The sequence below is a fragment of the Arachis hypogaea genome, chromosome 13, assembly GCF_003086295.3.
Source record: "Arachis hypogaea cultivar Tifrunner chromosome 13, arahy.Tifrunner.gnm2.J5K5, whole genome shotgun sequence".
NCBI lineage: Eukaryota > Viridiplantae > Streptophyta > Magnoliopsida > Fabales > Fabaceae > Arachis > Arachis hypogaea.
This window is the reverse complement of record NC_092048.1, coordinates 131,927,339-131,952,938: the sequence shown is the minus strand read 5'-3', so window position 1 is coordinate 131,952,938 and position 25,600 is coordinate 131,927,339. Positions and strand designations below refer to the sequence as shown.

At 37.8% G+C, this 25,600-nt stretch overlaps 2 protein-coding genes across 2 annotated transcripts; both read right to left on the bottom strand.

Annotated features, from left to right (window-relative positions):
- Positions 1-10,637: 10,637 nt before the first annotated feature.
- Positions 10,638-11,438, bottom strand: LOC140177744 (uncharacterized). Its single transcript, XM_072210901.1, has one exon. It carries the CDS (start codon positions 11,436-11,438, stop codon positions 10,638-10,640), a length of 801 nt encoding a protein of 266 aa, XP_072067002.1.
- A 7,397-nt stretch (positions 11,439-18,835) lies between these two features.
- On the bottom strand, positions 18,836-24,631 carry LOC112733624 (delta-1-pyrroline-5-carboxylate synthase). The gene is made up of 20 exons (XM_025782656.2): positions 24,426-24,631; positions 24,224-24,295; positions 24,006-24,109; positions 23,775-23,877; positions 23,476-23,637; positions 22,761-23,038; positions 22,362-22,512; positions 22,086-22,250; positions 21,909-21,986; positions 21,512-21,601; positions 21,182-21,268; positions 20,969-21,055; positions 20,712-20,808; positions 20,509-20,612; positions 20,347-20,422; positions 20,014-20,164; positions 19,799-19,867; positions 19,611-19,677; positions 19,455-19,525; positions 18,836-19,203 (listed from the first exon to the last, which is right to left on the bottom strand). The coding sequence occupies exons 1-20, from the start codon at positions 24,483-24,485 to the stop codon at positions 19,125-19,127; spliced, it is 2,151 nt and encodes a 716-aa protein (XP_025638441.1). The 5' UTR covers positions 24,486-24,631; the 3' UTR covers positions 18,836-19,124.
- Between the last annotated feature and the right edge of the window lie 969 nt (positions 24,632-25,600).

Sequence of the window (25,600 nt, the reverse complement as noted above, 5' to 3'; positions counted from 1 at the left end):
TGCCATCAATTAAAGAAACATGTTCACAGATGTGTGCCAATGCATCATGATAAGAAATTCCAACACCTTCATCCCACTTAACCGAGGTGTAAGCACAAGGCCCAACATCAGTATACTTCAAAGCATCACTGATAGTTTCATTATTTAAAACTATGTCTCGGCCCTTTACATATGAGTGAGCAGTGCCTTCATGATAAGTCATGTTTGCATAAAACTCTTTGACCAACAAGGGATAAACAGGCTTTTTGATGTCAAAAAGGTGATTCCAGTCCAGAAAAATCAAGTTATCAACAAATGGAAAACCTTTTCTTTTCAAAGATGGCAAATCAGCGAGAAAAGAGGGACAGAGGGTACGATACTGGATAACCCCTTCAAAAAAATCATTATTCATGGCAGATTTGAATCTATAGGGATTATAGTTCGAGTGAGAGGTCAAATAATGGGCTTTGTGATCAAACGGTCCAATGTCTGGTTCTTTCACATTTTTGAGAGGGACTCGAGTGTTACCTCGTTGAGAGCGCGCAGGAACCGACCTGGATTTGGGTTGCGTTGGTTCGTGAACAGGTTCCTCAGTCGCCGGACGTTTGCCCTTGGAGGAGCTAGGCTTCGCGGAACCAGGTTTTGAGGAGTCTGGCTTGGAAGGTGTGACTTTCGGTGGTGGTGTCGGCTTGGCAGAGGCAGGGTATCTTGGAGTATTTTTGGTCCGAGCCATGGGGTCGCACCGAGGAGGAGAGGTAGGAGGAGAAGGAGATGGGGTAAATGTTCGGTCTTGGGAGCGAGTGGAAGGTTTTGTGGGAAGTTTGTACACCTTTTCACGAGGAGGCCTTTTAGCAATGGTTATCTTCCTCATTTGGCTAGTTTCAGTCTTTTGAGGGAAGAGAAGCAGTAAAGTGAGTGGGAAGTAACCGAAGAGATTGAGGAGAAGTTATGGAGGGAAGAGAGGAAGTGTTGGTAACCGTACCCAAAAAGAAGATTTCCAAAACCATGCAACTGCATCACCATTTGAAAAGACTTGAAAAGACATGACTTCATACAAAAAAGATTTTATTTAAAAAATAAAACAGGAAATTTATTTTAAATTTTGAAAGACAACAAAATTAACCTGAAACACTTTTTGGGCCAAAGAAAAATTAAATCCACTTGAAAACCTTTTGGGCCACAAAACATTAGATGAAAACCTTATAAGAAAACTTAAATACACAGGCCATCAAAAACAACAAACAAAATTGTAACATTCATGTTTGGGCCTCAGAGATGGTTGGACTTAAGGAAACACATTTGAACCACTCATGATCTGAAATTTGAAGTTGGTCCAGATTTATTTTCACTTGAAACAAGCCCAGATCACGCTGATTAAGGGGGAACGCTCTTCTTCTGCCCAGAATTGTCTCATACCTGTTTATGAGACAAAAAGCTCCAGCAAATACATCAGCATTTTTTAAATAAAGAATCATAACTCAAAATTCCTAGACAAGTCCTAAGCATGCAGAATCTGTCCTCAGCTAATGGTTTTGTGAAAATATCTGCTAATTGTTCCTCTGATTTGACAAATTGAATACAAATATCCCCCTTTTGGACATGTTCTCTTATTGAGTGAAATTTCACTTCAATATGCTTAGTCATAGAGTGCAAAACTGGATTTTGAGAAATATTAATGGCACTCATATTATCACACATCAAGGGAATATTTTCAGCATTTAATTTATAATCAGCAAGCTGTGTTTTTAACCATAAAAGCTGAGAACAACAAGAAGAAGCAGCTATATACTCAGCCTCTGCAGTGGATAAAGCCACAGTTGGCTGTTTCTTACTTGACCACACATTTAAGGACTTCCCAAGGAAGCAACATAAACCAGAAGTGCTCCTTCTATCAACTCTATCACCAGCAAAATCTGCATCACAATAACCAACTGCAGAAAAATCATCAATCTTAGGATACCAAAGACCAAAATTGGATGTGCCATGAACATATCTAATGATCCTCTTAACTGCAGAAAGATGTGACTCTTTTAGTTTGGATTGGAACCTAGAACACAATCCAACACTTTGTACAATATCGGGTCTAGAGGAAGTTAAGTACATAAGAGAACCAATCATTTCTCTATACCTAGTCTCATCAACATCTTTCTCAGTTTCTCCCTTATCTAATTTAGAACTAGGATGCATGGGAGTTCCCATGGGTTTGGCATTTTCCATACCAAATTTCTTAACTAATTCCTTGGCATACTTTTCTTGATGAATGAAAATACCTTTTTCAGTTTGTTTAATTTGCAGCCCAAGGAAGAAATTAAGTTCACCCATCATACTCATGTCAAATTCACTTGTCATGAGTTTTTCAAATTCAGAACAAAGGGATTCATTGGCTGATCCAAAAATAATGTCATCAACATATATTTGGACTAGAATAAAAGAATCATTAGAGTTCTTGATGAATAGAGTTGTATCTGTGGTGCCTCTTTAAAAACCATTTTTCAAAAGAAAAGAACTAAGTCTCTCATACCAAGCTCTAGGAGCTTGTCTTAAACCATAGAGAGCTTTAGACAATTTGAAAACATGATCAAAATGCTCTTTATTTTCAAAACCAGGAGGCTGCTCCACATACACTTTTCTATCTATCACTCCATTCAAAAATGCACATTTCACATCCATTTGATATAATTTAAAACCACAAAATGCAGCATAAGCTAAGAGAAGTCTTATGGCTTCCATTCGGGCAACAGGGGCAAAGGATTCATCAAAGTCTATTCCTTCTTCTTGGTCATATCCTTGTGCCACTAGCCTTGCCTTGTTTCTTGCAATGCTACCATCTTCTCCCAACTTGTTCCGAAAAATCCACTTTGTGCCGGTCACTTTCTTTCCACTTGGCCTTGGAACCAAAGTCCATACTTGGTTCTTTTTAAACTCAAGTAGCTCATTTTCCATAGCTTTAACCCACGATGGGTCACTAAGTGCTTCCTTGACGTTTTGAGGCTCTATTTGTGAAAGAAGGGCAATGTTTGATCCTTCATTTGCCTTTCTAGTGGAAGACCTTGTTTGCACACCACAAGAGACATCCCCAATGACAAATTCCTCAGGATAATTCTTCAAGAACCTCCATTCATGAGGTCTGGTGGATTTGGTGGTAGATTCAGTCACCAAGGGATTCTGGGTGCTGCTGTTTCCAGGATTTCCTTCAGATTCATGAGACAAAATGGAATTGTCTCTTGAATTTTCAGCAGTTGCAGTTTCTGGTTCAGTTTGACCAGAATTTCCTTTTTCATTATTTTGAGCAGTTTCATTTTCCTTTTGAGCTTGATTTCCTACATCACAATCTTCCAAAATGCTTTGCACCAAGTTAGTATCACAAAATGTAACATGTATGGACTCTTCAATAATCCTAGCATCTTGATGATAAACCCTATAGGCTTTACTAGTTGTGGAATATCCTACAAACAAACACTCATACGCCTTTGGATCGAACTTACCCAAATTTTCTTTGTTATTCAAAACAAAACATTTGCATCCAAAGACGTGCAAGTAATCTAAATTTGGTGGGTATCCTTTCCAAAGTTCATAAGGGGTTTTCTTCAAAAATTTCCTTATGATTGTTCTATTTAAAATGTGGCAAGCTGTGTTAACTGCTTCAGCCCAAAGGAATTTTGGAACATTACTCTCACAAAGCATAGCTCTTGTCATCTCTTGTATGCTTCTATTTCTTCTTTCCACAACACCATTTTGTTGTGGTGTTCTTGGATAAGAGAAGTTGTGAGATATTCCAAATTCCTCACAAAAGGATTCAAATAAATTATTTTCAAATTCAGTTCCATGATCGCTTCTTATAGAAGAGATTTTCAAATCCTTTTCATTTTGAATTTTCTTGCAAAAAGGTTCAAAGGCCGAAAAGGCTTCATTTTTATGTGCAAGAAATAAAACCCAACCAAACCTAGTGTAGTCATCCACAATTACTAAACCATAATGTTTACCACATAGGCTTTGAGTTCTTGTTGGACCAAATAAATCAATGTGTAGCAACTCAAGTGGTCTTTTAGTAGAGATGTCTTCCTTTGGTTTAAAAGAACTTTTTGTTTGTTTTCCCATTTGGCAAGCATCACAAGTGATGTCTTTGTCAAATTTTATCAAAGGAAGACCTCTTACTAATTCTTTCTTAACAAGTTTGTTTATTTGAAACATACTTGCATGGCCCAATCTCTTGTGCCATAACCACTTTTCAGATTCTTTAGAGTGAAGACAAGCTACATTTTGATCTTTCAGTTCATCAAGAGTAAGTCCATACATATTATTGAAACGCTTGGCAACAAACATCACTTCATTTGTCTTTTCATTAACAACACAGCATTCAAGCCTTTTGAAAATAACTAAATACCCTAAATCACACAGCTGACTTATACTCAAAAGATTGTGCTTTAAACCACATACCAAAAGTACATCATCAATAAAAGTAGATTGCTCATTACCTACTTTTCCAACAGCAATGATTTTACCTTTACCATCATCTCCAAAGGTCACAAAACCTCCATCATACTTATTTAGTTTGATGAAGTAGGTTGACCTTCCAGTCATGTGCCTTGAACATCCACTATCCATGTACCACATGTCCTTTTTGTTCTTGGATGCTAGGCAAATCTGCATGATGAGTTTCAAGTAGCCTTAGGTATCCAAATTAATTTGGATCCTTTGAAGTTAATCCATCTTGGTTGCCCAAGTGCATTGAAATCACAAACAACATTGTAGACTTTGTTTCCTACAACTCTCTTTTCAATGAAGCATTGTTCATATGAGTGACCAACTTTCTTGCAATTAACACAATGATTTTCTGATGTGTGTCGCTGAAATTTAGGTGAGTTAAATTGCTTGAAGTGATTAAATGGTTGAAATTTTCTGGTTTTTGGAGGAGACGCATTTCCTTTAACAAACTGATTTTTGTTATAATTGTTCCTCTTTGCAAAAATGTTTTCACCTGAATTTTTAAAACTCTTTGGATTTTTCGAAAATGAGGTTTTGTTATAGAAAAATGGTTTCTTGAAAGCAGCCTCATTTTTCGAAATATAACCCAAACCTGGCCGGTTTGAACTTAGATCAGTTCTTGGTGAAGGCTTAGTTTCACTTGTGTATACTTCATCAAATTTTTCTTCAAAAGTTGAAGCATATCCAATACCCGATTTGTTTGGTATAGGTTTGGTATTTGATGAAGAAGCCACAAATTTTATAGAGGAAGTGTTGGAAATAGCATCTTCCTTGGTTATGTAGCCTAAACCAGATTTTTCAAACAATGGTCTTTGACTTGCAAGTAATTTGTCCAAGTTACTAGAACCTTGAGCAAATTTTGCTAAGTCACTATTCAGCCTTTTAATCATATCATTTAATCTTTCATTTTCAGCAATTAACTCATGAGAAGGATCCATAATGTGCTTTCCTTTTAATTTTTCAAGTTCAGATTTTAGAAATCTGTTTTCTTCAATGATGTCCAAAGCACATTCAGTTTCCTTCACCTTTTCTTTTAAAAAATCATTTTCAGCTCTTAACACATCTCTTTCAGATCTACATTCATTGTATTTATCAAGCAGTTTTGATGTGTTTAAAGTGAGATCATCAATAATAGCATGCAAGTCCTCAATGGTCAAATCATAATAGTTTACCTCATCAAGATTGTTGTTTCCAGCCATGAAGCAGTCTTTGTCATCTCCTTCAGATTCTTCTTCTTCATTTGAGTCATTCTCAAGATCCTCCCAAGCTGCCATGAGTACTCTCTTCCTTTCCTTCTTGCCTTTGTCCTCCTTCTTGAGCTTTGGACAGTTTAGCTTGAAATGTCCAGCCTCCTTGCAGTGATGGCACGTCACCTTGCTCAAGTCGATCTTGTGTTCCTTTGAACTTGAACCCTTGTAAAACCCTTGTTCTTCATCATCCTTCTAAATCTCCTAGCAAAAAACAAAAGCTCGTCATCTGAAATACCATCACTAGACTCACTCTCTTTTGGTTCTATTTGTGACTTGAGGGCTATTCCCTTTTTCTTTGAGTTTGTGTTTGTGTGTGTGACTTCATAGGCAAGGAGTTTTCCTCTCAGCTCATCATAGGTTATGGGACTTAGGTTGTTACTTTCGGTTAGGACAGTGGCAGTGGTTTCCCATTCTTTTGTGAGGCTTCTAAGGAGTTTTCTCACCAAGGTTTGTTCTGCATAGTTTGTACCCATAGCATCAAGGTTGTTAATTATGATTGAGAATCTCTCAAACGCTTCATCAATGCTTTCTCCATCCTTCATGCTAAACATCTCGTACTCTTTTCGCAGCATATCAATCCTCGTTTCTTTGACTTGTTTAGTGCCTTCGTGTGTAACCTGGAGTTTTTCCCAGATTTCTTTGGCTGTCTTGCATCTAGACACCTTCCAGTACTCTTCAAAGCTGATAGCACAGTGAAGAAGGTTGATTGCTTTGGCATTCAGCTCTATCTTCTTCTTATCATCTTCATTCCATTCAGCTTCTTCTTTTGGAGTCACCACTCCATCAGCACTTGTTTTTGTTGGGATCTTGGGACCGTTCACAACAATCTTCCATATGTTGTAGTCAATGGATTGGATGAAAATCCTTATCCTTTCTTTCCAGTAAGAGTAGTTCTTCCCGTTGAAGAAAGGTGGCCGGTTGTTTGACTGGCCTTCAGTGAGAGTGTAGCCAACTGTGGTTGTGCCCAGGTTGTTTGCCATTGGATCTTTGCTCCAAGTGGTTAAGCTTGATTCTTGAGACCTTAGCTCTGATACCAATTGAAGGTTGTGGTAGGCTTAGAGAAGGGGGTTGAATCTATGCCTTCCTTTTAAGTTGCTGTTATGACCCTTTTAAAACAAATTTACAATTCTGATTCTGTTTGAACTCAGCAGTGGAAATTTATGAGACAATTTATTTTTGTCTCATGATTATCAGAAAACAGAACACAACAGAGAAAAAAAAAGCTAACACCAGCATATATCCTGGTTCGGTTGCCTTGTGCTATGCAACCTACGTCCAGTCTCCTCCACAACTGTGGAAGAATTTCACTATAGTTAACTGTATTACATACACCAATTTCACAAGATTGACCCAATCCTTTCACACTCAAGTTCTAACCTAACTTGACATTGGCTATGCTAATACCTAACTATTCCTCTTAGTGCTAACCCAACTAAGAAAGGGATACCTTACAGGTACAAAATACAAGACACTTAACCAACCTAAAGAAATCATAAAATAACTCTAGGCTTTTCTCTCAAGTGTTTTTCTCAGCCTTTTTCCACTCATGGCTTTTTCTTAAGCTTTCTCACACTGCCTTTTCTCACAAGAAATTACAGAAAGATAAACTTAGAAAAGTACATTACAATCAGTAAAACATGAAGGAGATTGATTTCATCAGCAGCCTCTTTGCTATGTGCAAAACCAGATTCGCAAACCTCAGCTTGAGTTCTTCAGTATTGGCCGAATGCTTCTTTGAAAGAAAGCATTATCCAAGTAGATGAACTTCTTTACAGAACACTGTTCTCACACTCTGGTTTTCTCTCCTTGCTTTCTGAATGAACAGCAAGCTTCTTTTATCTCCTTGCATGTTGCTTGGTTCTTCTTCCAAGGTCAACACCTTGAGCCTTGAGCTTCACCAACCCACTGATTCACTTTTTCTCCTTAATCCTCAGAATAGAAACTTTCCTTCTGATTTCCTCACCTTGATCGAAAGCCATAACACAACAACCATAGAGATATTCTCATGGTCAACATGATCTGAACCCTTGAGAACCAACTTGGTCCCCAAGTCTTGTTTAAGACCGTAGATACACAGCAGAGAAGAACAAAAATCCTCTTTCCCTTGTATCCCATTTCGGATAGAGCAGAGAGTTGGGAAGAAGAGATGTAACCAAGTTGCATGTATGAGGAAAAGATTTACCTATAACCTAAGCTTGATTTGGTTTGGATTTGTTGAGATGACTTCTGCCTTTCAAGCTTAGTTTCTCTTTCTTGCTTCTTTGGTGACTATCTTGGTGAAGAAGCTCTTTCTCTCTTTCTCTTTCTTACTTTTCTGAAGCTGTGATTTGACTAGGACAAAAGAGAGATAAACGTTGCACTTTGAAAGAGAGAGGACTTCAATCTTACAAGAGAAGCTTTGTGGGATGGATACGGGCTTGGATTGGTTTTCTATTAAACAACCCGTTGGTGCCTTGCCTTGCTTCTTTGAAGAAATTTTGCTTGAGATGAATGACTTGGGTTTGTCTTTATTTTCACTTACCATTCAGCCCATTAGCATAAATCTTTTGTTTGATGTTGGGCTGCTGTAACACTTGTTTTTAGCCTGCATCACTTATCAAGAATAATCAAAACTAATTGGGTGATTAGCCCACTAATTAAATGTTTGTCATCATCAATTCTATTAATTAATTTCTTAACTCAACAATCTCCCCCTTGATGACAAACATAATCAAGCAATGATCAAAGGAATTTAAATTTTTAGTAAGGTTAGAAAACTTTCCTTTGATGTTTCTTGCTTTAGTGTTGCTCCCTCTTTCTTTTTCAAGATTAGCTCCCCCTGAATTTGTGCTTTCCTCTTTGTTCCTATTTTTCTTTGATCTTAAAGAGAGCACAATAAAGAGCTAAAATACATTTATCTTGGCTAAGGGATATCAGATAAGCAACATCACATAATCAGCCCAACAACAAGCTAATTATCATCAGCAAACTGATTCAGCATGTGAAATCAAGTATCCTCCCAAAATCTAGTGGTCCTGCCATCCCCTACCTCAATAGCAAGGCCATCAATCATTTTCCGCCTTACTTGTTGCTCCTTTATTTGTAGTTGGCATATGTCTCTCCATGGACCCCCTCTCACCGGTAAAGTCTGAGTAGATAGCAACTGATTTGGGTTCAGTCTATTGCATGAACACACAATCTTCTTCCACAACGGACAGTTCTCCTTTGAGAAGCGCTACCACCATTTAAACAATAAAGCAGTATTACGTACCACTACGTCACCCACTCCCAGCCCTCCTAACTTCTTTGGTGCTTGGATCATCTCCCACTTCACAAGAGCCATGCCAGGTCGTCCGTCTTCCTTCCCCCAGAAGAACCTCCGCTGCAGAGAAATGATTCTTCGTGTAACCGCATTTGGTATCTTATACAGGCTCAGGTAATAAACTGGTAGGCTGTTTATGACAGACTTGATGAGTACCAGTTTTCCAGCCTTACTTAGGACCTTCGCTTTCCATAAGCTGAGCTTCTCTTCCACCTTATCTATTACCGGCTTCCAAGTTTTTACTAGTCTCGGATTTGCTCCTAGGCTAATACCAAGATACCTCACCGGTAGAGCTGCCTCCTAGCATCCAAGCAAGTGACACATCCTACTAGTCCACTCCTAGCTACAATTCACTGGTATCAAGCTAGACTTCTCAAAGTTAATGCTAAGCCCCGACATAATCTCGAAGCACCTCAGAAGTCTCTTATAATTTGTCACTGTCTCCTCCTCTGGCGGACAGAATAATATTGTGTCATCCGCAAATTATAAATGCGATAACTCAATATCATCCCTTCCTACCAACAGTGGGGATATTCGACCGTTTCTCACTGCCTCGCCGATCATTCTATTGAGCACGTCCACGACCAAGACAAACAAGAACGGCGATAACGGGTCGCCTTGACGAGTCCCCTTTCCATTCTGAAGGCTTTCGAAGGAGACCCATTAACCAGAATAGAGATGGATGCCGACCTTATACGCTCCTTAACCCATGCCCTCCATGTACTACCGAAGCCCATCTTCTCTAAGACAGTATCAACAAAGCACCATTTAACTCTATCATAGGCTTTGTGGAAGTCCAATTTGATAATCGCTGATGCCTTTCTTTTTAGATTTAGCCAATGCACAGTTTCGCATGCAATTAATGCTCCATCATGTATCTTCCTTCCTTTTACAAAGGCACTCTGGGATTCTCCAACTAGGTCTGGCATGACACTCCTCATTCTTCGCGTCAGCAATTTGGAAATAGCCTTATAAACACAACCAACCATGCTGATTGGTCTAAGGTATTTTATCTCCTTCGCCCCAACGAATTTTGGTGCCAACGCTACCCATGTGACATTGGAGTCTGCTGGTAGTCTTGCATGCTCAAAGAAACTCATCACCGCTTTAGTGAATCCTGATCCAATCTCCCCCCAACAATTTTTAATAAAATTCATGTTGTACCCATCCTTCCCTGGCGCTTTCAAAGATTCACAGTCTCATACCGCCTCTTTCACTTCCTCTGCTGATGACATCACCTCTAAGGCTTCAGCTTCCTCCCTCTCCAGACTGTTTACTAGACCATCTCTAAAACTCACCGTTGGGGAGGCTTCTTGGTGGTACAGGCGTTTATAATAGTCTCGAATTGCCACCTTTATTCTTGCTTGATTCCTTATTAGTCTCCCATTAATCACCAATGACTCTATTCTGTTATTCCTTCTTCTTGCCGAAGCAATATTGTGAAAATATTTAGTATTTCTATCCATCTCTTTAGCATACCGAGCCCTCGACATTTGTTTTCAGTGGACATCCTGTCTCACATACCACTTCTCACAACATCTCACTAACGCCCTTCCTCTTGACTCCATTGTACCATCATGCAAACCACTACTCACCATATCATCCACCTTCTTGATCTCTTCTTAAAACTTCCTTTTCCTCTCAGATATATTCCCAAAGTGCTGCTTGTGCCATCTCCGAACTGGAACTGACAGCGCTTTCATCTTGTCTAGGAATTGTATATCTCCTAACTCCCTCCACTCGTCCTTCACTATCCTTAGAAAGCCTTCATGCGTGAACCACGAGTCCAGGCTCCGAAAAGGTCTTGGGCCATCAAACGTTCTGTTCTCTTCCATAATCAACGTGCAGTGATCTGATAATCCTCTTGGACCTCCCCTTAGTCGTGTCCCCAGATACATCTCTAACCACCCCAAGGTAATAAGGCTCTTGTCTATTCGACTGCACGAGCTCCCCCTAAACCATGTATACCTCCGATCATTCAGCGGCAAGCCAACCAGCTCCATATCATTTACCCAAGCTCTAAAGTCCTCCGCAGACGCTGATAGGGTAGTCGATTCTTTCCTTTCTTCCAAATGCATAATTTCATTGAAATCACCCAAAAAATAGAACGGCACCTGACACAACCCTGCAATATAGCTCAACTCTTTCCACACTACTATCTTCTCTGATCTCACACGTGGTCCATATACCAGACAAATAGCACAGTGAAAATTATCTTTCATCACAACCCCTTCTACACACAGCCATCTATCTCCTTTATAACAATTTGTCAATTTGAATATTGATTCATTCCATATTAGCCATAAGCCTCCTGAAGCCCCAACTGAACTTACAAACTCCCAACTAGCTCCATCTCTACCCCAAATACGCATAACATCAAACTTAGTCACCAACTCCTTTTTCGTCTCTATCAACCCTAACATTTCTAATCTATACTTATTTTTGAGATTCTTTAACATACTGAATTTTCCAGCACCACCTAAACCTCTAATATTCCAGGAGCTTATAATTATTTAACATTAATAGCACACACCTGGTTGCGAGCTTTTGGCCGACTTCTTCGTATTTTTTCTTTTTTCTTTACCTGTCGCCGCTTTAAAGCCATTGCCTCATTTTGCTCCTGCATGATTGCCATAATATCCTCCTCATCACTGCACTGAGCACCGGACTCTACAGCTAATTTCCAAGCTTCTTTGTTCTCTGCCATCTCTTCTTCCCAGCTCCGCCTTAGTTCCTCCCTGTGAGGCTCATTTTCACTCTCCAAGCTAGCCTCAGCCTCTGAACCTGCGTCTGTACGACTCTCATACTCCTTCTCTTGGCCCGTGTCGTAGGCCCCTGTCCCACCTTCCATCAATCCATTCATATCTTGCCTTCTGCATCATACCCGAACCTGCAAATGTCGTTGGTCTGAGCATTGCGGTGTGTTTCAGCTTCAGCCCCCGCTCTGTAACCAGGAACCACTGTATCTTCTTCAACCTCCATATCCGCATTTTGAACCCTTCCCTCAGCCACCTTGTTGATGACCGTTCCACTTCTCCTATGGCTAAGCCCGTTCCCTCGAGTCATAACGCCTGCCCTCATCGTCTTCCTTCCAACAGAGCCCTCAACCATCGTCTCCCGTGTGACCTCCTCAGTCGTGAGGAACTGCCCGCCATTATCCATGGATATGATCATCTCGCCGTCCTTTGTGCCATCCACCCGGTCAGGCTCATCGCCCAGAGCTTCTCTAAAATGGTGCCGTCCCTGCGGTCGAGGAGCTCCAGCTACCGCTACCTCGCGAAGATGCACGCTTCCTACCGCAGCAGCCCACGTTACATCCCCTGCCCTGATGTGTCTCGAGATCGCAACTATTGGACCGCCCGCAGCCCAGACTTGCTTCCCTTGCCGGGTCATGGACTCAAGCTCTAACTCAACCCGGTTTGAGATCCACTTAGGACCACCCCTCTCAAGGCCCAAATCAAGCTCTCTAGACAGGGGCTCCTTACCCTCCTTATTGGGCTTTGTTACTCCCAGCCCAATATTCTTACTTGTAGCCTCATCAATTTTATTTCCACAATGCTCCCCGTATTCAACTGTTACCATTTTATCCAAGTCAATCTCCTCATTAATGTCTAATGATCCCTGAGAATCCTCCGTTCCATTAGATGCCAGATAATTAGCCACACCATAATGTGAATTCAAATTCTAATTATTCCATTCATTCAAATTTACAAGTGATTTTACAAAACTACCCTTTTCAAATTCATCATTCCTGAACCTTGCCGACATGAGCTCAACCGCTAGATCCCGGTCACCAACTAGCCTTCCGCCACCATACTTCATTCCTTCGCCATTTTCCTCATGTTCCGTCTCTTCAGCATGTAATGCTTGTCTGTCCCCTAATTCCCGGTAGCTCTCCTAAAAGCACTCCTCCCGATATACCTCTCCTCTCACTTCTCTTACGAGGACGTCAAATCCGCTTGTACCTATTGTAATGTGAATCCTGTCGTTAATCATATCAAAGACACACGTATCAATCAGAACTCGACCAACGCTGAAGGATCTACACGACTCCATTAAGTTATCAATCTGAACCACCTCTCCCCATTGCTCCCCTATCATGCGAAAGGAGTCTCGTGACCATGCACGCAATGAAACTCCATAGCATTCCAACCAAACTCTTCTAGATTCACTTTTCTCCGTCTCATCCCATCTCCATACCATAGGGAACAGCCTTAATAAATCATTCATTCAAAATGTGTACGCTTCTTCAGCGCTCAGCATAGTGTCAAAGGTTATCATAGCTTTATAAGCTCCCAGCTCCCTTACTTGTGTTACTCCCGTCCATTCCCTGTGAATCTTTTCCTAGAGGGCGTTGAACTTGATCGTCTTCTTTGTACCTCCCACGATACTTCTTTGCAACCAGACAACATTCTCGTCCGATATCGGAACTTCTATTTTTTTTTACCTTATGTTGTATTGTGGATCCTTGATGAGTGAATCACTCGGATTCAATGCCTCTCTTACTTCAACTGCCCTTACGTTTGTATTCGTTGGATCACTTCTTCCTGCTCCTTGTCTTGCAGTTTCAGTAACCTCCTTACCGTTCTTGTTCCTACCATTCCTAAATTGCATTACATCTTCCCTTCTATATTTCACTTCTCCTACAAATAGTCTTCTACCTCGTAGAACCCACCTGTTCATATCCGTAACAGCCTTCAAAGCTCCTCCTTTCGTTGTATACCGTATGAAAGCAAAAAGGTAGATTCGGCCATTTTTAGTCTTTCGTGACAGATATATATCGATGATTTGACCTGTCTATTTGAACATGTTGAAGAGCTCCCGTTTTGATATATCCTCCGGTAGATTGTCGACGAAAACCGAGAAGGAATCAAGTTCTAATTGTTGAAACTCTTCTTTATTCCAAATCCTATGATATCTCTCTCACTCTCTCTCTCTCGTGTGAGAAGCATTTTTTTTAAAGGAACCTTTCTTGGATTAATCTAAATATTAGGGGACATGACATAATAATTATATTATATATGATCTGTTCGTTATAATTCAGTTGAAAACTATTACTGATAATTAAATTTGGATTACAAACGGCTTTATATAATGTTATAAGTCAATATGAATTTAACGATCAAATTATTTTATTATAACTTAATTCTCATTGACGGCCAACTAAACTGAATAATCATCGAATTTATTCTCAACCCACTTATAAAAATTAAAAAGGGTTCTAAGAACAAAAAATAGTGTGTATTTTTTATAAAAAAGTAATATCAAAATTCACTTATATTGACTTGATCGTCAAGTATCTTATGCACATACCTACATTCTTTATTCTTGGTGATTCGAGTTATATCTCAATATCTCATCTGGTGGAAAATAAGATCATCTCAAATATCTATACAAGATCAATATGAATGAATAATTTCCCTTGCTTGACATGCTTTGACGGCAAAGCAAATGAAGCTAATAAAATTGTGAAAGAATAGGAAAATAAAAGAATTGTGAAAGAAAAAGATGAAAAAATTTTATTGATTGTTGATTGAATAAATTGTAAACTATGAAGGTAAAATTAAGTATATATAGAGTATTGGCCTATGAAAGATAAAAGTAGATAAAGATAACTATAAGATAAGATAAAGACTAAATTATCATTTAATTTGTGTATTCTGTTGGGCTGAATTTGTGGGCTGTGAGACGTCTTTATTGTTGTCATGGGCTAAGGTAGAAGAGTGGTTTAATACGCCCCCGCAAGCTAGAGGATGAAAGATGTCAAGAACACTAAGCTTATTCAGATTAAGATGGAATGGTTGAGGAGACAAAGGCTTGGTGAAAATGTCAGCTAGTTGCCCAGAAGAGGGAATTGGGAGAAGTTTCATCACTCCAGCTTGAGCTTTTTGTCGAACCAAGTGACAATCAACCTCTAAATGTTTGGTTCGTTCATGAAAAATCGGGTTAGCAGCAATATGAAGAGCACTCTGATTATCACAATATAAAACTGGTGGGCGGATAGGAGAGATGCATAAAAATTGTAACACATTTAGTATCCATTGAAGTTCACAAGTTGTGTTGGCAAGTGCACGATATTCTTCTTCCGTGGAAGAGCAGGCAACGGTGGTTTGTTTCTTAGTCTTCCAAGAGACTAAAGAACTGCCTAAGAAGAAACAATAACCTGTTAAAGATCGCCGAGTGTCAGGACATCCGGCCCAATCAGAGTCACTGAAGCCGAGAAGCTGAATTTCTGATTCCCTTGGAAAGAAAAGTCCTTTGCCGGGACTAGTTTTCAGATATCGTAACACATGCTTGGCAGCTTGAAGATGAGATTCAGTAGGAGATGCCATGAATTGACTTAATTGTTGAGTGGCATACATGATGTCCGATCGAGTAGTGGTGAGATAGATGAGACGGCCAACCAAACGACGATATACAAAAGGGTCGGATAGCAATGGACTTTTGTCTTGATATAGTCTTGTGGTACTATCCATTGGAATAGAGGCAGGTTTAGCACCTAATAAACCAGAATCATCCAAAAGATCAAGACAATATTTTCTCTGAGATAAGCAAATTCTCTTCTCTGATTGAGCAACTTCAATACCCAAAAAATATTTTAATGGGCCCAAGTCTTTAATTCGGAAGTGTTGGTGTAAAATAGACTTAATGGCAGCAAGTTTAGAAATGGAATTACCAGTGAGAACAATGTCGTCAACATAGACTAAAAGGATAGAAATTTGATCACCAATGAATTTGACAAATAAACTATAATCAGATGAGGTCTGCTGATATCCACGAGATAGCAAAAGATGAGAAAGTTTGTCATACCACATACGACTAGATTGTCGTAAACCATACAGTGACTTTAGTAGCTTACAGCATTGATTCGGTTGAGGAGATATAAATCCGGGTGGCAGAGTCATATAAACATCCTCAGAAAGATCCCCATGTAAGAAAGCGTTATTGACATCCAACTGATGTATAGGCCAATGCTTCATAGAGGCCAATGCCAAAACTAATCTGATAGTGGCAGGCTTGACAACAGGGGAGAAAGTTTCCAAGAAATCAACACCTTCAGTTTGAGTGAACCCTTTAGCCACAAGGCGTGCTTTATATTGATCAACTGAACCATCAGGCTTGCGTTTGATGCGATAGACCCATTTACAGCCAACCGGCTTAATCCCTACAGGGCAATCAACAAGACGCCAAGTTTTGTTCAGCTCAAGAGCATCCAACTCATCTTTCATAGCACTACGCCAATTAGAGTGTTGATTGGCGTCCTTAAAAGACTTTGGCTCAACGTCAGAATGTAGAGATAAAAGAAACTTTTTATGTGAAGATGAAAGAGAAGAAAAAGACATGACTGAAGATAAAGGATACTTGCACTTTGAGGGAGATTGATTTGTAGAGATGAGAGAGGAATTACACAAGTAATCAGAGAGATATGCTGGAGGTCGGTGAGGCCGGTCGGAATGACGAGGATGGGGTTGCTCAGGTGGTGAAGAAGGTGACAGGGGATGAGAAGGTGATGGTGGACTGGTGTCTAGTGTTGAAAGTGATTCGGTGGTCATGGGTTCAACTTGGTTAGGAAACGATAGTGAGGAAGAAGGAGAGGTTGTTGGAGAAAATAAAGAACTAGGTGGAGTTGGGTCAATAGGTATAGGTGAGGGTTCAACTGGAAGACTAACTGAATCTTGTTTTTGAGAAGGTGTGTTTAGCAATATTGGGCTGGGTGTCTGGAATTGGACATTTTTTGTGACTAAGGGCAAGATCTTTTCATAAAAAATCACATTTCTAGAAATCTCAATTCTTTTATCTTCTAAAACATAAACAATATACCCTTTAAAACCAGATTGAAAGCCAATAAATACAGCATTTTTGGCTCTTGGATCAAATTTTGATCTATTTGCCATTTGGGTAGAAACAAAACATAAGCATCCAAAAACTTTAATGTCATGATAATTTGGTGGATGATTGAATAAAATCTCAAATAGTGTTTTAAAATTAATTGCGGATGATGGAACTCTATTAAGTAAATAAACAGCATGTCTAACAGCATAAGACCAAAAAGATGATGGTAAATTAGATTAAAACATAAGAGCACGAGCTATATTCAAAATATGTTGATGCTTGCGTTCTATCCTTCCATTTTGTTGAGGAGTTTCAACACAACTACATTGATGAATAATGCCCTTTGAAGCATAAAAATCAGGTAAAATAAATTATGGTCCATTATCGGAACGAATAGTTTTGACTTTGGAGTTGAATTGTGTTTCAATTAAAGTAATAAAATTTTTTATTTGATTCTGTACTTCTCCTTTTGATTTTAATAAAGTAACCCATGTAAAGCGGCTAAAATCATCAACAATAGTAAAAAAATATTTATGATTATGAATAGAATTTTGTCGAAACGGACCCCAAATATCAAAGTGTAATAAATCAAAACTTGCATTGGCTTTGTTAAAACTTTGAGAAAATAAAAGTTTCTTTTGTTTAGAAAGATGACAAATATCACAAGCCTCATCATGATGCATAGAGATAAAAGGAAATTGTTTATGTAAATGATTAAGTCTTTGCCCAGAAAGGTGTCCTAAACGAAAATGCCATATATTGGAAGGTGTAATGGGTGGAGAATGGATGAAATTTATGGAGTGTGTAGTGGATGAATTTTTACCGAAATTGGGTTCAAAGACATATAATCCCTCTCTCATTCTGGCCAAATCAATTGTCCCCAAATTGTTGCTCTATAGAGTGCAAGAAGAAGATGAAAAAGTGAGTTCACATATGAGTGCTGAAGTAATTTTTGAAACAGAGATAATATTAAAGTTGAAATGAGGTAAATAAAGAACATCATGAAGAACTAAGAATGGTGAAAATTGAACGATGCCTTTATAAGAAACAGTAGTTCGAGAACCATTTGGTAAATGAACAATAATAGGAGAAATTTGTGTGTAAGAAATAAACCAAGACAAATTTGATGCAATGTGATCTGTGGCACCAGAATCAATGATCCAAGTATTCAAGAATGAATCTCGATTTGAAGAATTGTTAACAGTAGAAAAGGTATTGAAAGAACAAAGATAATGAGTAGTTGGACTTGGCAGAAGCTCAAGTTGATTTGAAGGACGAGCTTCTTCATTGAAAGGAAGTGCCATGAAAGAAAAGTGTTGGGCTGACGAAAGGTCCAAAAGAGACTCCGGATGAAGTTGCTGGTGTGCCCTTTCTCCTTGATCCATGGATGTCAACAGAGCTCAAGAGGAGCTCTGATACCATAATAAAATTGTGAAAGAATAGGAAAATAAAAGAACTGTGAAAGAAAAAGATGAAGAAATTTTATTGATTGTTGATTGAATAAATTGTAAACTATGAAGGTAAAATTAAGTATATATAGAGTATTGGCCTATGAAAGATAAAAGTAGATAAAGATAAGATATAGATAAAGATAAAGATAACTATAAAATAAGATAAAGACTAAATTATCATTTAATTTGTGTATTCTGTTGGGCTGAATTTGTGGGTCGTGAAACGTCTTTATTGTTGTCATGGGCTAAGGTAGAAGAGTGATTTAATAGAAGCTTTATGCTATTATTTAAACAAAAACAACAAAACTTTATCCTACCAAATGGAGTCGACGATATAGATCAAACATCAAACAATGCCAACTATTTATACTTATGAAAGAGTGTTCAGATCCGTGACGGATTAGTTCACGGATTAGTTCTTATTTTGTCAGGTTGGAAAATACCGTGGATAGCAAAAAATAAAAATAAAAGTTTTGATTTAATCCACTTCGCTCTTTCCCCCTCTTTTCTATCCTATTACAAACCAAACCTTCAAGAGCAATAAAATCATCTTTTTTATTTGCATTAACAAACAGAGCTATTATCATGTCACTTGAAAATAATAAGAATAAAAAGAATCCTAAACAAAGAACATAAATTTCCTAACAATGCGTATACAACATAACACAATGAACGGATAAGCAACAATACATAACACAGATATCCCGCCCTCCCTCCCTCTATTGAATTATACAATTTCTGCCACACTCTAAAGGACAACCCAATCGCCTCCAAGCATCCTATCCCTTCTTGAGAATGATGTGAATTTGTAGCTACAACTACAAATCAAGTAGCAGTAAGGTCTCTATGAGTGTAACTAACTGCTTTGTCACCATCAACTATTTGTCCACTCCCTTTTAGAATCCTGCACAACCAAATTAATAGTTCCAGTATCAGTTATGATCTTGTATAAGCCTATCAGGTATGTTTGTTATATATTCATAGCTGATAAATCTACTTCCCAATTTTCTGCACCTTCCCTAAGTTTTAGTTCATGTCCTTGAAATTGATCATACTAACTAAATAAGAGGGTAACTGAGTGAATGCAATTGCTAGTTGTAAAGAAACTATAATCTTTTTTACTCCATAAGTATTATATTGATCATCAATTCATACCATCTGGTTGTTAACAAGCCATCAACTCCTACAGGGCCCCGAGCATGAATCCTGCTTGTACTTATTCCAACCTATCGATACATGAAAGAATTATGCATTGTTCAAATCAGCAAACTTAGTGTCAGAGATTATTCAAAGAATAGAAACAATATGAACCTCTGCGCCTAATCCAAATCGCGCCCCATCACTGAATCTTGTACTAGCATTGTGAAAAACAGCAGCACTGCCAATATATAGCAAAAATTATTTGCAAGATACTTATTACGAAACTACACATAATAATGGCATACAGCAAAGTAGATAACTTGAAAGGAAAAGCAAAATACAGATGTTCCAAATATTACCTGTCAACTTGGTGTAGAAAAGCATCAGCCACTTCATGATCTTCCGCGACGATGGAATCAGTATGCGCACTGCCACAACGGAGAAATTGCAACAAAATTTTCATGTAAGCTCACTGAATTACCACAGATCTAATTTGAAGTGGAACAGAGGGAAAATACACAGAAATAAATTATGATTCAACATGTTTCTTATCAAGAAATAAGGGGTAACATGCCTTCCATAAAGATTTATATGGTCAATAGCTGCATACACATCATCCACAATTTCAATAGTGCAGGCCAACGAACTGTACTCATGATGAAACGATCGTGCCTGTGGAATATTTAACAGAGAGCTTGCCTTGGGTCCTCCATATAATGTAACACCTGCATAAATTTTACATCATTTAGCCATTCCAGAGACAATTATGAATCACAAAATACACTTGGCAGTTGGAATGATTGCAATTAAATGGACTTGAAGAAACCACCCTTTAAATTTACAGAAAAAATAGTCAGTCATATAATTTAGCAGTCTAATAAAATGAAATATTCGCTTGAGGTCCTACCTTCTGTTCGCAAGTCAACAATAATATCATTGAGCCAATTTTTATCTGCTAAGTCCTTGTGAACAAGAAGTGTTTCCTAAAAGTTCAAATCAAACAGTGACAAATGAGAAAGAAAAATAGGTGGCAAATCAAGTTTGCATCATCCTCCAATACACAAATTACCATGGCATTACAGCCTGCTGGATAATCTATTTTTGCATCCAGAACAATCCGCCTTGCCATCTCCAAGTTAGCAGATTTATCAATATAGACATGACAAATTCCATCTGGTTGGCAATGACGAGGGTTTATTATGATAATCTCTTGAATTCTTTACGCCTACCAGAATCAGGAATTTGCTTGCATATCAAGTAGAAAGTCCTTACCAGCATGACCTAGAACAGGAATTTTAGTGGAACTCTTTATCTGAGAAACAAGTTGGTTGCTGCCTCTAGGAATCACCAGATCAATTACATCATCCAGCTGAAAGATAAACAGAGTGCAAGTTGCCAATTCCAATTTTAGATAATATTGCCAATCTTTACAGTAAGCCGCCTTCTTTTTTCTTTTTCTTTTTTTTTTTTAAAATACAGTAAGCAAGTGTATAAGGAAACTCAGAAATTAATCTCTATTGTGTACTTGCCTTAAGTAGCTCTGGGATCTCTGCTCTTGTTGTAACGAGTCCAATAAGTTTTCCGCCAACAGTATCAGGTATGGCCTCAGTAATTACCTGCAGTGTCAAAGATGTTAAATTACGGGGTAAAAAAAGGAAAAGAAAAGAAAAGAGAACTGTCAAACAAAATAGAAAGTTTAAACTAAAATAATTTGCAATAATCATTTAAATTTGAAACCAAACTTTGTGTAAAATTGCATTTGATCGCTTAGCCTCCTTGCCTCCTTTCAAGAGAAGCCCGTTACCACTCCGGATTGCCAAAGAAGCTATCTGCTCGGGTGAGGCCAGCAGCTTAGAATATGCATAAAATAACATAAAATCTAGAAACTGCTTAAATCTAAACAAGTTCAGATGATAAAGAAAGTCCTGGTTGCCACTTATGTAATCGTTTTAACAGCCCACTAAACAGGAATGACACATAATAACAGCCATGACCAATTGAAAGCGACAACGATTAAGTAGGTTCTACGAGAAAGTTGGGAGAAAAATTGAAAAAAAAAATGTTCAATTCACCTGTACAAGTGCATCAGGGCGAGATTCAAAAACAATTAAGAGAACTCCTATAGGAGATGATGTCTTCTCTAAAATTAGCCCATCTGCAAGCTAAAAGGCAAACAGAAGTTTTAAGAACTCAGACAGACCATAAATAATTAACTATCATTAAAATTTTGAACAATCAATGGTATCCATGAAAAACTTGGTCTAAAAATCAAAGCAGTGTCCTTTATGACCAAGCAAAAATCACGTTCACATGATTTGGATATCTGCCTTACACAACTGCAAATAAAACCGGAAACTCTAACAATTACAATAAGTCGAAGGCAACTGGTTCTACTCAGAGTGACCTTGGAAGAATAATCACATTCACAATAGCCAGTAATGTACATTTCCAGAATAGAGTTGTCATTACCTCGGTTCGTTTTAACACTCGACCAATTGGATCGTCCATGTTTGCAATAGTTCGCATGTTGTTTGCAAGGCTTGTAATCTGTTAGTTAACATATTTATCATCAGGAATTGTAGTTTGCTAAGATTCAAATAATTATACAGTATTTAAATAATTTTTTCTTTAGTTGAATTGTCTTGCCTTCCCAGGTTTTAAGACCAGCCTAGCAACCAAGGATTTCTCATATCCTGCTTCTTGTGCAGCAGCAACATCAGCTTCATTTTCAGTCCTGATTTCCTTTTCATTTGCTTCCAAGGCATCAGCTATATTTAACATAATTTGTTTCCTCTCCTCTGAAGGTAAGGCCTGTAAAGTAAGATCATTAGATTATAATGCTGAACTGGGAACGGTACACTAAATCTAGTAATATCCATGATTTATCACACATTTCGCTGAATGTGAAGATAAAAACGAAACCTGAAGTCGTCTGGAACAGTCCCGAGCTGCAACTGCCATTTCCCGTGCATCCACCTCTTTAACTGGTGCCCACTTATGTGCATCTTTATGGAAGAGTGTTCCAATACGTTGTCCTTGGAGAACTTTAATGATATTTTCTGCCGCATACCCACTGAAAAGATAAAAAAGGTAGCAGAATCAAGGAAAAACAAAATTCCAAAGATGAGAATAAAACAGAGTAGGTATTAAGTAGCTAATACAATAGATTTCTTATTGTTTCTATTGTTTGAAAAATTAGTGTGTTCACAAGTCATGACTTCGATAAAATATTCTTACTGAAATGGTATTATTGAAAATTGCCTATTGCCTTCAACAATGATACTTTCAAAAAATAAAATAAACGAAACAGAAATAGTGTACCTGGTAATAATCACAGGAATGCCAGCTTCAGCAGCATGAACAGAAGCCTTCACTTTGGCTGTCATTCCACCTCTTCCCACCCTAGACTTGTCTCCGAAAGTAATTTCATTTTGGTGTTTTTCTTTGATGTATGTATGAATGAGCTTTGACTGTGGATCACTTGGAGGCCCACTGTAAAGACCCTCTACATCACTCAACAAAACAAGAAGATCAGCTTTTAACTCCAAGGCCAACAAAGCTGATAAACTGTCATTATCCCAAAATATTCCAGAAGAATCCTGCAGGAAATAGTTGGTAACATTTTAAGTACTTCAATGGCATAAATGATACAATGGTACAAGTATAAGGCATTTATATGGTATAAATTTAATACAAAAGTTTGAAGAAATCGCCGGGAACTCTAACGATTTAATTTTGATTATATACAGGTGGTATTAAGCTTGTGGACAAAATAGTAGATAACTTTTACCACACAGATGAATCCAAAGAGAACCCTGGATATAGGATCAATATATAAGTCTAATATAAAGCTCATGAAATCAATGAATGGGAAAATAAACACAATTCTAGTTTCAGATCCTTGCTAGCATAAGCCTAGTTCTATATTAAACTTACAGCCACTAGTTGTGCATAACAGAGCAAAGCATGAAACAATCAGATCCGGGGTTAAGTTCGGCATAGTCAACAAATTTTGGCAAGAAGGAGAATAACAAACCTCATATGGAGCTTTCCTAGTACTGACAGCATCATTCTCGTTGAAAACAGGAATAACTTTAAGTGCCAACAATGACTTCACCGTTTCAGTAAGTTGCTTTCTAAAATCTCTGTCTCTAAAATCGTTGTCTGTAACAAGAAGCTGAGCAGATGTGACATCCAGCTGCAAGGCAAGTAGAGAAAGAGTAACACAACACAACAGAACATCGTTGAATTGTCAACTTGACCAAATTCATATAAATACCAAAATGAAATGGACAGTTATGATCATACATTAAATGAACACCAATCATTAATTACCTGACTAAACAAGGAATCATAAATAGCCATGAGGCTGCTTTGTCCAACTGCGGCACACGCCTTGCCATCAAGCTCAAGCTGTGGCTTCTCAAGGTCAGCAAAGCTGCAAAGAGCTCATAAAAGAGCACCCATGTAAATGAACATCTCAACCACCTTCAAGCCCCAAAAATTATGTGGCAAATAATAACAATGATGAAATTTGTAGCCACAATTTGGAACAGTTTAGCTTACCTGCTATTAACTAATTTCCTGTATTTAAGCCTTTGGCGTCCAAGGCCAACAGCACCAGAAGAGACCAAAATAACCTCATATCCCAGAGAGTTAAGTTCCTTAATCTGCCATTTGTTAATAAAAATCCAATTTTTAGTTCTCAAAAAAACAAAACAAAAAAAAAAGGAAGATGGCATAAGTGTAGGATAATGCATGGAATTAGAGATTAGAGAAGTAACCTGTTCACAAAGTGCACCTAATTTTCCAACTGCCAAGCGTCCATCTTTGCGGGTAACAACAGCAGTTCCAACCTTACAACAATGGAAACAAAGGAAACCTTAAATCCCCATTTGCATCGGCAATGGTTGCATGCTTGGGCCTATAGCATTGCCCCGTGATAATAAACAGAGATGAATGAAGAGAATCGAGTGAGAGAGGGACCTTGATGACTATGCGCTTCACGTCTTTGACAAAATCTCGCGAAGGATCCACGTTCTCCATTTTTGCAGCCACCAAAGTGTGGTTCAGCGCCTGCTCCACACAGATAAAACTCCAAACTCCGAAGAGAGAGAAGAGAGAAGAAGAAAGAGAAAGCAGTCGCGGCTATCACCAACTACAACACGGGTGAATCAATTTTCAATGTGACTAAATTTTCTTATGATATGTATTTATAAATTACAAGGGTGTAACTGCAATTACAGAAAATAAACCATATTTACTATTTACTCTCTTTTTTTTCTCTGACTGTTGCATATGATTTAAGCTGCGCTTGTTTATTGGCATGAAACATGAGATGGAGACATAGAGGCATAAGATCCTGTCTCTGACGAATGAGATATAAATATAGAAATTATATTTAAAGATACTTAATTAGTATATTTTATATTTATTTTGATAAAAAAATATTAATAAAAAATATTATTTTTTAATTTTTTTATTATTATTAATTTTTTATAATTATATATTTTTAAAATTTTTTAAATGAACAAAATAGAATAAATTTGACTTTGATAATTTATTTTAATTTATCATAAAATAAAATATAAAAATATTAATTTTTGTGTCTTTATTTTTTATATTTTATTTTTAATTTTGTTTTATTCTATTTTTAAAACCAAACACAATCTTATACATCATTACTTTACTGGTAATAAATCAAAATTAAATATAACAAAGTTTGGGGGGTTTTAAATTTTAATTTTAATATAAAAGCATTTTATTTTTTAAGCATAATGAGCTTTTGAGTCAACACCGTGTACGTTGTTGAGCCAACTGTCATAATAAGAAATTATAATTCATCCATGTTATTAAACTTGTACAAAAAACTATTCATTCATGTATATATAATACAAGTGGATGGAATTTCAGAATCTTTTATTTATTTGTAAATCTCTCTCAGTTTTTTTTCCAAAAAGTCTTTATTAGAGGAGCTTGCAATCATTCTAATTTCTCCGATTCAAACGCTCGTTATTATGCACATTTTATCTCATAATTATTATGTGCCTAACTACATACTTTAGTTTTACTTGGGAGCCAAGTTAAGTTGGTAAGACGACAAAATATAAACGTTGATTGAAGATTCGAAGTATATCTGCCATCACCGTGTAAAAAAGTGG

Coding starts and splice junctions, on each gene's coding strand:
- LOC140177744 (XM_072210901.1), bottom strand. CDS start 11,438: ATGTTAGGGTTGATAGAGACGAAAAAGGAGTTGGTGACTAAGTTTGAT.
- LOC112733624 (XM_025782656.2), bottom strand. CDS start 24,485: ATGGAGAACGTGGATCCTTCGCGAGATTTTGTCAAAGACGTGAAGCGC. Junction 19,868..20,013: donor CATATAAATCTTTATGGAAG/GCATGTTACCCC, acceptor CCGTTGTGGCAG/TGCGCATACTGATTCCATCG. Junction 19,678..19,798: donor TTTCTACACCAAGTTGACAG/GTAATATTTGGA, acceptor ATATATTGGCAG/TGCTGCTGTTTTTCACAATG.